The 14,051-nt window shown below is 33.5% G+C and overlaps 1 protein-coding gene across 2 annotated transcripts in view; it reads right to left on the reverse strand.

Moving 5' to 3' along the window:
* Positions 1–14,051, reverse strand: part of LOC114334986 (sodium-independent sulfate anion transporter) — a 125,873-nt gene that overhangs the window by 20,615 nt on the left and 91,207 nt on the right. For both annotated transcript variants that reach the window (XM_050654232.1, XM_050654224.1), the window contains exon 4: positions 11,952–12,161. In XM_050654232.1, coding sequence (XP_050510189.1) covers positions 11,952–12,161 — 210 coding nt within the window. The remainder of the gene's footprint in view (positions 1–11,951; positions 12,162–14,051) is intronic.

A 14,051-nucleotide genomic window follows, 5' to 3' on the forward strand; every position in this document is an offset into this window, starting at 1 on the left:
TGTGGAGTATTTTGAATTAAAAATCCACAAAGAAAAAGTTTTCCTGTAGTTGGCTGTATACCATGTAATACAAAAAACAGTAAAATCCTTTATAAATGGTATATATTTAAAATCCCTAAAAAGGGCTACATTACAATCACATAACTAGTTTTCGATTGGTTTACCAATCATCATCAGTGCTTACGTGAAATTTACATGCTAACCACCAAGATATAATATGTGGGTCAAAGCTCTGTACAAGTAAACCGTCAAGGAAACATCGGTTGAAAATGCTACATTAAGCATGGATGTTTAAAAATATGCCCCAGGTAACATCTGAGCTGTGGTTTTACTTGTTCACATGGTGAAAGTGCCGGATTACTTGTACAGGGCTTTGACCCACATATTTTTGTAAAATTATATCTTGGTGGTTAGCATATACATTGCACGTAAGCACTGATGGTGATTGGTAAACCAATCGAAAACTAGTTATGTGATTGTGATGTAGATATTTTAAATAATATTTTTATAATGGATTTTACTGTTTTTTTTTTATTTTGAATTACATTAACAGATCGATTATTTGGCATTTTGTCTAAGTGACCAAGCCAGTTTAGTCTTTGTGACTTTACAAATCTAACAATATCTGCGCTGTGCATTAGTTCATCCAGCTCGTGGTTCATTTTAATTCTCCACAAACTATCGCTGCAATGGGTTGGTCCAAATATATTCCTTAGTATTTTGGGCTCAAATAGTCTCAGTTGATTTTCATCAGTGGTTGAGAGGGTCCACGTTTCACATGCATATGTGATCACTGGTCTAATAATTACTGTTTTGTAGATTCTAAGCTTAGACTCGTGCCTGCTACCGTGCTTGTATTTCTTGACTGGTGTTGTTGTTATTTATTTATAATATATGTAGGATTGTAAATAATTTACTTTATATTTTAAATTCCCCTGTATATCATTTTTCTTAATTATTAGTACGAGAACGGGATAAGGGTCTCACATATGGACGTTGGCACAGATGTGCAGAACGAATTGGGGATTACGGCGACGGTAGCGGACTACTTTTAATTTTTGTATTATTGGGTTATTGGAAGATGTCGGTATATGCTTTGAACCAATTTTAATTGGGTTGTTTCACAGGAAAAAGGAAATTAGCCTAAGACGGTTTGTTTTAGCGTAGGGAAAGAGAACGAATACATGCAGTCGATATAACATCACAGCGACGAACAGACGCGTTCTTAGGAATAATATTTAGAAAAGACGAATTAAGACGGGTATTATATTGATTAGACGCAAATTATCTATAAATACATTTCCCTTTTGTAAGAATAAGAACACGTAAGATTTTTGGTCGCAATTACACAAGTACTTTTACATTTCGTTAATTTAATAGTAACAATAATTTAGTCATCTATTTTATTAATTAAAACTGTTAAACATCAAACGGACTTTTATTACGATCGTCTTTAAAAGAAAACCTACATGTATACACATTGTAAATCATGATTCGGGAGTGCTCCTCGTAACATTCAATGTGTCTTGGTTTGTTTATATCTAGTGCATCTTTATTGTGAGTTTATTATACACATTTTATTTGCATTTTTCAAAAACTAATTTAAGCAAAAATATTAATATAGGACTTATGTTTTCAACAAATACAAAGGAGAGAATATATAACACCTTAGTACGTAGTGTAATGAGCTATGGAGGAGAGAATTGGGTAATAAACAAACGAAACATGTCCAAAATTACAGCAACTTAAATGGAGTTCATTAGAAGAAGCTGCAGAGTGACAAGAATATATCGCATTAGAGATGAAGAGACAAAACGAAGAATGGCAGTAGAACAAGACATACTCAGCTACATCGAAGAAAAACGTTTAATTTGGTATGGACATGTGAGAAGAGTATATCGTAAAATATGGATATCAAAGATTTCGGATTGGAGCCCAATAGGAAAGAGAAGAGTGAGAGAATAACAGAGTGGAGCCCGATAGGAAGAAAGAAGAGAGGTAGACCCCGAAGATCATAGAGGGATGAAGTGGACCAGGCTAGGCGAGATGGAGAAAGGCTGAAGAGAAAGGAGTGGAGACGTTGGCTGAAAGAAGGAAGGCGGCGACAGCTGTAAAAATCCTTATATAGATAGATCTATATATTTAAAATGATGAAGTAAAGCCTAAAAGTTTTATTGAAAGGGTTAACATTCCCTCTTCTCTAATGAGGATAGTTACTTTTTGTCCATGTTTACTGGACTATAAAGAATATAAATCCAAAAATATCAATTATTCTTCATTTCAGTCACGAGTGTCAAATAAAAATAATTATGCTGCTGATATTTTCCATCGGTATAGTCGGCAGTTACACATGATTAATAATATACAGTTATATCACAATTAAATAACAGTTAGAGAGATGAATTGAAAACAATGGGACCGTGATTGATAAAGAAATGTAATAATGATGATAATCACAAGGACAAATTTGTCAATTCAGCAAGGCATATTAAAAATGTGATCTATTAAGTAATTACATCGGAAATTCTTTGTATCAAATTAATCATGGTTTTCTAAGGATGCATTAAGAAATAATGTGTATATTGTGCGAAAATTAGTGTACCTACAAGGCCGACCATAAGGATCCTGAAAGGGATGCACTGCAAAAGGGCGCCCCTGTTTGGGAGTGGGTGCCAAAAAGAGCTTTGAAATTTTTTTTTCTGCTGTTGTTATATTCGGTTCGCTAAACTCACGACACAATTGGCTAGTTATTTTAGTAAGTAATATTGGCAAAAAAAATTACTAAATAGTTAATAATTACTAAATAGTTAGTAATTTTGCCAATTGTGGCAAAATTGGCAAAAAACAAAAAAATTACCTACTAAAATCACTAGCCAGTTGTATCTGAGTTTCGCGAACCGACTATACTCGTGTGACCTGACACTTGACAATTGTGTCAGGGGATGGCACGAGACTCGAATTGAATCAAAACGAAACCGTCTATTTTTATTTGGTTTCACGTTATACTCGGCTTCTTCTTCTTCTTCTTCTTCTTTAGCCCATTTATATCCAAGCTCTATCTTCTTTAGCCCATGTCTCTCTGTCCTTGGCTGAGCTTTTCCAGTGAGTTCTGCAGATTTTACAATATCGTCTTTCCATCGCATCTGAGGTCTTCCTCTTCTTCTTTTTCCTGTCCACGGTCTCCAGTTTTGTATTTCAGCATTCCATCTTTTGTCTTCCTGTCTCGCATTGTGCCCGCAAATCTCCACTTTAACCCTGTTATATGTTGGGTTACATTTTTTACTTTTGTTTTCTTTCTTATCCATTTTTTTGATTTTCTGTGTTGCAGTTTTATTCCCAGCATGTATCTATCCATTTTTCTCTGAGTTATTTCTATTTTGTTTACGTTGGCCTTTGTTAACGTCCATGTTTCTGAGCCATCCGTCAGAACAGGAAGGATGCACTGGTCAAATACACGGGTTTTTAGGTATTGTTGTATTTTTGTACTTTTTAGTATCCATCTTAACTTTCCAAACGCTGCCCACGCCAATTATACTCGAATACAGAGTACAAAATGATCAGTACAGTCAGGGCCCCCGTAAGGGCGCCTGTGTGCAAAAAATGATTTTGGCGCCCCTTGACGATTTCTTTGAAAATATGTAGATATTAAGGCAAAAAACTGAACTTTAGAAGTCATAATAAATTTTAATGAGTTTTCCCAGAAAAGTGCTTCATTTTGAGGATATTTCATGTAGAAATATTTGATTTGGAATTTGATGAATAAGAACGTATTTTTCATGGCCTTTAATTTTGGTTTTACTAGGTCTATAGACTTCATTAACAAACCATTTTTTTCGTTTTTTTATGAGCTACGTTTTTGACAACAATATTTTTTCGATAAAATACTTAGTTTTTTAGTTATTTGCCGCCTAAAAAAGTTGAAAAATCGCCTAAAAACGTTTTTTTTTGCTGAAAAATAAATATTTTCCCTCGCAAATAACTCGAAAAGTATTTATTTAGTTACAAAACTCTATAGAATAAAATTTGTTTAGAATTAGTGAGTTTATCTATTTCCGGACTTATTTTAAACCTATATTTTTTCATCCCCAAGAAGGGGTAACTTTCACTCCCCAAGCAAAAGCGACTAACGGTATAAGTCCAACTTTGAAGTGAAGGGAAGTAGAACCTAAATCCACATTTTCATGCAATTCTGTGGTGACCCTGGAAATTACACGGTATCACCTTCATGTACTGGGCTATAGATACAGTGTAGGTACAGTAGAAAAATAAATAAAAAAAATATGAAAAACATTTTTAAGAAACGCTTTTCTTTAGTTACGTGTGACTAAAATTACAAAAAATTATAAAAAAAATTAATAGACCTGGATCCCGCGTAAGAAAAAAAAGTTGATTAATAGCAAGCTGAAAATTTGTTAATAGCTTAACGGTGTCTAGTCGGACAAACATTGATGCACGGGAACACTGAAACAGGGGAAGTTTTAACGGTGGAGCATGATAAACGTGTCGTCCTGACAAGTTTATGATGGTGAAAAATAGCAAGTTGTTTTTAAGTTTATTCAATAGCCAACGTTATATATGAAAAAATGTTTGTCCGACAAAAAGGTTGGGCATTTTAACGAGTCCGACACGTAGAACATGTCACATCACAGGAACTATGTTGGTGATGAATAGCAGTCTGATTTTTGCATGAGAGTTTAATGAAAGGTTAAAAAAGCAATTGGAAGTTCTGTCGGACAAAATGAATGGGAAATTTTCCTAGTCGGACATTCTAAACATGTAAGATATAGACAAAAATGTTGGTGATAAATAGCAAGCTAATTTTGATTTGTTTATGTACAAATTATATTTTGTAACGCAAAAAGTTATATGTCGGACAAAAAGTTTGGGCAAATCGAAGGAAATAAATAAAAAACATTTTTTCAGAATGACTTAGTCACATATTGATAAAGCTATTTTAGTAGTATATTATTATTTATATTCACATATTTGCATGTGCATATATATATATATATATATACATGCACGCTCCAAAAACAGTGAGGTAAGTATCAATGCATGTATATATTGCAAAACAATTATTTTTTTGGGTGGAGTTTGTTCTAGATATTCTCAAAATGACAATAAAAAATGTCAAAGAACATGTGAAAGCAATCTCTTAGGGTTTTCTAATTAGGCGCATCAGAAAGTACGGAAAATTTCCTACAAAAAACGTTGTATACATTTTTTTCCATACTCAAATCTTAACCCTGTAAACGACATTGAAAAATGTGAAGAGTCTAAAACTTCGGTGCTTATAAGAATAGACGTAAATATGACACATTATGCTTAGAAGTATGTATTAGAAGGCTGCATTTGTCAGTGTGACACTTTGTGCTATACAACGTAGTATTTGAAAGTACATGGTCTCTGAGTATCTGTTTGCCACTTGTGTTGGAAATTAAAATTTATATTAACTATGGAGTGTTTTTGTGTCTATTTTTGAGTGTCAACAGTTTAAATTTTAAGTCGCCAAATCAAAAGTCAAACCATTCAACGGAACATTTTTGAGTAATTTTCGAACATTTTACAAAGTTAGTAAAATACTTGGTCATCAATTCAATGAGGTTCAGTTGCCAGATAATTGTGAAAGTTCTATTGAATATCATTCTTCGTGCTATAATGCTTTGCTTGATTGAAAAAGGGTACCTAAATAAATTATTACTACTTTCTACAAAAGAAATAATAATGTAATTAATATGTCACATGGCAAGAAATAATTTGCTGCCAAAATAAATCGATTAGTTTAAATTTGAAGTTACGATTGCAATTTATTATGAATTATTGTCAAAAGTGACAGTTTTTCTTAAATGGAAATGTATTCATAGACATAAGGGTAGACAGGGAATACAGTGCAAAATGTCGATAGGTGGTCTATCTATCTCTTTTAACCAAGCGATCCCGCGCATGTGGCAGACAAAGATAGCTAGACCACTCAATCCATAATATAATTTGTCTGATCTACTATAAATGTATTACAGTGAGGTATCTAAATGATGTTGACATAAATCGAAAGATATCGATTGTAATTGATTGCAGGTATTTTTGATATAGAATAATCACCCCTTATTGAAATTTCAAAAATTATTTTTTTAAATTGTCCGACTACAAAATCTACTCCTTATTTTTTTCCGACAACAGTCATTCTTGGTAAGGAATAATTTACTTAATTAAATTTCGTCTTTGTCGGAAAGCTATTTATCACCAGCATTTTTGTCTATATCTTACCTGTTTAGAATGTCCGACTACGAAAACTTCCCATTAATTTTGTCGGACAGAACTTCCAATTGCTTTTTTAACCTTTCATTAAACTCTCATGCAAAAATCAGACTGCTATTCATCACCAACATAGTTCCTGTGATGTGACATGTTCTACGTGTCGGACTCGTTAAAATGCCCAACATTTTTGTCGGACAAACATTTTCGCATATATTACATAACGTTGGCTATCGAATAAACTTAAAAGCAACTTGCTATTTTTAACAATCATAAACTTGTCAGGACGACATGTTTATCATGCTCCACAGTTAAAACTTCCCCTGTTCCAGTGTTTCCGTGCATCAAAGTTTGTCCGACTAGACACCGTTAAGCTATTAACAAATTTTCAGCTTGCTATTATTCAACTTTTCTTTCTTACGCGGGATCCAGGTCTATAACCAAAATGCAAAAAATAAAAAAAATTTAAAATCGAAAAATTATTCGAAAAAAACTGTTAGACCGCTTAAATATACAAAAATCTCACACACTCGTTAAAAAATTGAAGAAATCAACACATTCGTTAAAGAAAAGCGTGGGGGGCCTGTCTTCATCGAATAAACGGTTTGAAGTCATTCGTTAAAGAAAAGCCCCCCACGCTTTTCTTTAACGAATGTGTTAGATTTTTTCAATTTTTTAACGAATGTGTGAGATTTTTTTATATGTAATCGGTCTAACGTTTTTTCCTAATAATCCTTCGATTTTAATTTTTTTTATTTTTTGCATTTTAGTTAATTTTTTTTATAATATTTTTAATTTTAGTCACACGTAACTAAAGTAAAGCGTTTCTTAAATTTTTTTTTCATATTTTTTTATTCTTTACGTTTTAGTCTTACACTTTTCAAACATTAAATTATATCGTCATGTTTAAAAAAAGGATGTATATGATAGACACATTTTTTGAATTTATTTCAACATTTGATACATACGTTGTACATTTTATGTAATTTCTTCATGTATTTCTTAAATCAAAATCAAATTTTTTTTCATATTTTTTTTTCTTAAATCAAAATCTACACCGTGCAATAGTAAAGCACTAGAAGAGATGGAAAGACTGCGAAAACTGTAATAGACAAACATGAAAAAAGTAATCAAGTATATTCAAATGGGAAATAAGCCACATAGTCCTGTCGCCAGGGGGGGTACAACGGCCTCCTGTATTCAGATGGACTTACCCAAGTTTTTTTTATGTATTTTGACCCGTAGAACATGAATTTTTTGGGTAACAGTTGATCCGGATGTCGATAAGATTGTTATAAACAAAGAAGTTGAGGAATTACATAACAGCGATTTCTCGCAAAACAAAACATGTTTTTGTATTTTTTGGGCCATTCTAACCAAAAAGTGTTCCTACAATTTTTTTCGAGGATGCATAGTTTTCGAGATAAACGCGGTGGAACTTTCAAAAAATCGAAAAATTGCAATTTTTGTACCCGAATAACTTTTGATTAAAAAATAAAATAGCAATTCTGCTTACCGGATTTGAAAGTTCAAGTCAATGTATATCGGTTTTAGTTATTTGCATTGCTAAAAATTTATTATTTTATTGTTAAACAAAAGTATAAACACCTAGTGCTGGAGTGATGTTTTCAATGATTTCTCATTTAAAATCGAACGCGTAGGTAGGGTAGGTACAAGTGCAAGCGAGGCTATTTCTACGTAGCATGCATGTAAACGCATGTAATAGGCACGGGAAACACTATGTGTTTATAGCGTTTTTTAGCAATAAACACATAAATTTTTAGCAATGTATATATTCGAAACCAATAGAATTTGACTTGAACTTTCAAATGCGGTAAGCAGAATTGCTATTTTATTTTTTAATCAAAAGTTATTCGGGTTCAAAAATTGCAATTTTTCGATTTTTTGAAAATTCAACCGCGTTTATCTCGAAAACTATGCATCCTACGAAAAAACTTGTAGGAACATTTTTTGGTTAGAATGGCCCAAAAAATACAAAAACATGTTTTGTTTTGCGAGAAATCGCTGTTATGTAATTCCTCAACTTCTTTGTTTTTAACAATCTTATCGACATCCGGATCAACTGTTACCCAAAAAATTCGTGTTCTACGGGCCAAAATACATAATAAAAACTTGGGTAAGTCCATCTGAATACAGGAGGCCGTTGTACCCCCCCTGGCGACAGGACTAACAATTTTACCTAAAAATGATTTTATTTTAACGTTTCGACGCTTTAGTATTTATTATTTATTTAGTATTTTAGTATTATTTAAAATTTAAAATATCAAGTCAGAATTTGTATTAGTTTTGAGAGTAAACTAAATGTAAACCCAAATACTTGCGATGTCGGGATAGTATCACGAGGTTTTTCCTGGTTTTCCCTCGTGATTTACTATGGAATCTCTAACGCGAGAATTTCAGTACCACCGTTGCATTTGGTTGTCTTTTTAAAGACATATCGCATGCTATGATTTTTTGTGGCGGCTATTCTTGAGTTGGGATTGATTTCATGTAATCGAATGAACTATCTTTTAGTAAAGTCGTCCCAGGAATGCAACTCATCAATATTGGCAATATCATTTTTAAAGTCGTCTACTTTAAAATGTATAATACGTGTCTGAATTGCCGATATAAATGAGTCAGATTAAATAAATTATTAGAAGAATTTTTTACTAAGCAACAACATTTTTGTTTATTTAATATTATTTTGTATTTTGACAACGACACCCGACTTGGGCGTCGAAACGTTAAAATAAAATCATTTTTAGGTAAAATTGTGGCTTATTTCCCATTTGAATATACTTGATTATAAAAATGCCACAAGAAAATAGCTTCAGAACAACATTATGAAAAAAGTAGGCGGAATCGGCAAAAAATTTGAAACTTTTTTGTTAATTTATAAGGGATAACGTAAACAATTAATGTAAAAAGTGAAATTATGTATAGTTCATATAACTATCTACAATCTGTAAAAGTTTCAAGTGTCTACATTGTAAAAACAAGAGAAATTAAGCATTTTCCATAAAAAAAAATTTTATTTAAACAATTAATAAACATAAAAAATTTTTTATTGACTATTCGTGTATTGTTCCCGGGAATGCATATGTCTGCAAATTTTCATTCATTTGCATTGAAGAAAAGGCAGTCAAATTAACATCTGAAAATTTGACGCAAACGATTGAACTAAAGAAAAGCGTCTAAAAAAGTAGCTAACAATTATTGTAGTAGCGATATTTTCTGAGATTTGCTGTTGCAAATTCATTATTATATCGCTAAAATTTATACCATCAAACATTTATTGTTCAATTGCTAAAATTGCTAGCCCAGGCAATCTTTCTTGAAAAATTGTCCTTAAATGATTTTTAGTTTTGAAAAAGATCGCTCGCCAAAAGCTATACGCTGTGAGCTCGTACGTAGAGGGGATATTTACAAATTCGCGAGCGCCAGTAGTGACAAGTCTCTAAACCTTTACCGGAAATTTGACATAAATGTCAAAGTGATTAATTTAAAATTAAAATTAAAAACATTAATTATAAAAAATATTAGTTGGTCAAAGCTGTGGTATATATTTTTACCTTAAATATACTTACGTTTAAAATACTGAATATAAGTTTTTTTAATGTTCTGTAATATGTAATTATAAATTAATCTATTAATCTTACCGCCATCTACACGATAATTGTGAAGGTATCCGAAGTAAGAAATTCATATTTTATCAATAGAACGTCAAAATGATTAGCAAAATCTTAAAAAAACCGATTACAATTTAATTACTTTTTTGCGTTGTAAATATTAAGTGATAACAATTAAATAATAAATTTAAAAATTACCGGTGAAAGTTGAATTAGTAGTCCGCTAGGAGCGACACCAGCGAAGCTCAGAGCGTATAGATTAGGCAATGTCAAAAGAATTCTTAGTGAAATGCTTACTTTTAAAAAGCTGGAGATTAATGGTTTTCAAATATATATTGTAAAATATTTAAGGAATCAGTATCATCAAGTAATAAAAATAACTTCAATGCTTTAATTTCAAAACAAATGATTGTAGTCTATATCCTTATTTTCCTGATCTGTCAGCCGTTCTTCAAGAACAAAACAACGCTTTATAAAAGATCGCTGTCACTTAATTTAAATATGTTTCGTGTGCATTTATATACCTAATTCTATTTTTTTTATTGAAATTATCGTGTCTCGACAGCTATGGCCATTGACACGGGTACAAAAACGTATGGAGTATTACATTATTTGAGGTAAATACAGTAGATTTGGTAAAAATACATTTGTTACAATCTTTGTTTTTTATTAAAGAAATTTAATTTAATTTCTCAACTTTTGTTGTAAAATTAGTTTTTTTTCAATTTTTGGCCCTGGTTTTGGCGCCCCTAAAGGATGGCGCCCGTGTGCATTTCACACTTTGCACATATGGCAGCGGGGGCCCTGAGTACAGTATCGCCCGATGGCATGAATATGCTCCAGGTTCACAGTTTACTTTAATCGTTATCTATACTCCCTTCATTTTACGCCGTTAGATGTCGCTAAAGGCACGTTGGTAGAATATTTAAGCATATTTACCAACGAGTCGGTGAGTTTTGTTTAAATTCATTCTTCTTGCAAAGCCTCTTTGATAACGGGTAAACCTAGAAACGCGTGTCAGGGGATGGCAAGAGACTCGAATTGAATCAAAACGAAATCATACTTCATTATATATAGTACATTATATATACTACATTATATACTATTATATATACTATTATATATACTATTATATACATTATATATAGCATACCTCTGCACATGTTTGTGCGCTTGGGGGAAGTTTTACCACCCCCCCCATGATTGCATGCATGTGCATTGGTATGCTATTTCGCTACTTTTATGTATGTTATTCAACATTGGCTTGATCTTATGGATCTTTAGCATCTTTTACAACCAGACAATGTCCTAACTCTGGTTTTTGTTTGTAGCATTTTGTAACTTGTTACCTTTGGCCTGAAGATGCTCTACAAATTTTAAAGAGCGAAACCGGTCGTCGGAAGTTATAATAAAGATTGAGAGTAAGTCTGACTTTTACTTCATTTAAAATGAACTCTCACATGCAACTCATTCAAGATTTGAATAATGCAAGACTAGCATTTTTGCTACATCGGTACAAGGAACTTAACATCAAAAAAATGTTACAAAAATCACAGATTTATTTCAACAACCAATGCTTACGGCTCAACCTGTTACCAAGTTATGCCAAAGGAAGACTCATATCCCGTTAACATAACTTCAACAGAAACGTCATGATAATGAATACTGAGTTGGTAGCACCTTGTATTCGAATGTAAGTACGACACGTTATGATTGCCTGATTATATATAGCATACTTCTGCACATGTTTGTGCGCTTGGGGGAAGTTTTACCACCCCCCATGATTGCATGCATGTGCATTGGTATGCTATTTCGCTACTTTTATGTATGTTATTAAACATTGGCTTGATCTTATGGATATTTAGCATCTTTTACAACCAGACAATGTCCTAACTCTGGTTTTTGTTTGTAGCATTTTGTAACTTGTTACCTTTGACCTGAAGATGCTCTACAAATTTTAAAGAGCGAAACTGGTCGTCGGAAGTTATAATAAAGATTGAGAGTAAGTCTGACTTTTACTTCATTTAAAACGAAATCGTCTATTTTTATTAAAAATAAAAGACTTACCTAATCCAAATAATCCCATCAAAAGGAGGACAATGCCCGTCAAAAACGTTAATAATATGGCATATTCTGGACCTAAACCTTTGGTAGCTTGGTATGTCATTAAGGCCGATATGGCTGATGGACCTACGGGTACGTCTTTACAGCTTCCTATGAAAATATACACTATGGGACCCAGAAAAGAGCTGTACAGTCCATAGACGGTAGAGAGCCCTGTGGAAACCAAAATTTATGTAAAATATTAAAAATATATATAGTAAATAAAGATAGTTTGTTTGCCGTAGGTTAGGTTATGACCTAATAAAATCAGGTTATACAATCTTCCCAGAATTTAGCTCAATCCCATTTACAACTTAAATTAGAAATTAGTTTCAGAACCTTGTTAATACATAGTATAAACATTACTATACACCAATGTTCAACCAACGTGAACTTTTAATAGAAACTTCTTATACGCAGACGACTTAGGTATCATAGCCCAAGGTTCAAGCTTTGAAGAGGTAAAAGAGAAATTGGGAGCTGTCCTGAATTTGACGTCCAATGTATGAAGAAAATTCGCTAAGACCAAATCTAACCGTAACTTAAGCCTGCCCTTTTCACCTTCAGTCCCAACTGGTCAAAAGAAAACTGAATATCACCTGGAATAACATCTTGGTAGAGCTCAATGAAAGACCGATATACCTGGGAGTCATACTTGAGCCTCTCTTTAATATACAGGTTCATCATTATCATAAGTAGCTCGACAATCCATTGTGGATCTTGGCCTGGTCGCAAAGAAGTCGCCAATCCTGTCGATTCCTGGCAACTTCCCTCCATGTTCTGACCCCTAGAATCTTTAGGTCTTCTTTCAAATCATCAATCCATCTTTTTCGTGGTCGTCCTCTACTTTTTGTGCCTACTTCTTGTGTCTGGGGTTTTGAAAAAGTTAATTTCCTAGTGTATTCGCAATGTGGCATTGGGCATTCTAGCAATGTGTCCAGTCCATCTAAGTCTCTGCACTTTAACGAATTTCACAATATATGGATCGGTGTATAACTGATACAGTTCAAAGTTGTATCTTCGACGCCATAGCCCATTTTTATTTACGGCCCCAAAAATATTTCTAAGAATTTTTCTATACAGGTTTCACAGTGAAAAATCCCTATACAAGGTGGATGCGCGCAACAACCTTTTAAGGAATGGGGCGCTAAACCCACAGCACTAAGATCAACAACGCATGCCTGTATGGAAAAGATCTGCGCACGTCAAGAAACTAAATGTCAGTATGTACCAAACTTGCAGACTTACCTGTTGTCTGAGACCAACCCTTGGATAACTGTATAAAGCTTCAGGCTTCTGGGATCCTGACTCCCGTAGAACGGCTTACGAATTCACCGAAAGATCCAAACAAACCTTCGAGAACAGCCATCCTCTTTTTGGTCACGAACCTTATCTTTCTTCTTTGAGTGCCATCTCCGCGACGAAGGTTAGCAATCATCATGGCTATTTTGACCTTCGAGGCAGCTGTTCTGAACAGTGTAACCAAACCATTCTCTCAGGTTCTCTAACCAGGAAACGCGTCGACTTCATTCGCTTCTCCTACTCTCTATTTTTCCTTGAATTATGAGTCTCAAGATGTTATATCTTTCTCCCCTCATCACATGTCCGAGATATTGCAATTTCCTTTCTTTTATAGTGTTTTCAATTTCCCTCTCTCTGCCTATTCTCCTTAACACTTCTATATTCATGAGTCTATCTACCATATTAACATATCTCTATCTACCATACATAACCGTATCCTAGCAGACTGAAATCAAGAAAGCGCCCTGCTAGACGAACAACCACTCTGTTAACTACTAACAGAAACTCCACAAAGCGGAATTTCAAACTCCATGGTCGACGTGGCGCATGATGAACCGTTGAAGAACCGACGTAGCACCGACTAAGTGAAACCGTGCTAAATGGGATCTGCTGAAAGAGAATGACGACAAGTATGACTGCGTACCAATAAAGAACATGGAACATCTACTCGTCTGCCCAAATTAACCGCATAGCTGCACTCTCGATGACTTACGCACAGGCAATCAATTAGCATTAGATACAGCTCAATACTGGGCTCAAAAA

The sequence above is a fragment of the Diabrotica virgifera genome, chromosome 1 (genome assembly GCF_917563875.1).
Source record: "Diabrotica virgifera virgifera chromosome 1, PGI_DIABVI_V3a".
Taxonomy (NCBI): Eukaryota; Metazoa; Arthropoda; class Insecta; order Coleoptera; family Chrysomelidae; genus Diabrotica; species Diabrotica virgifera.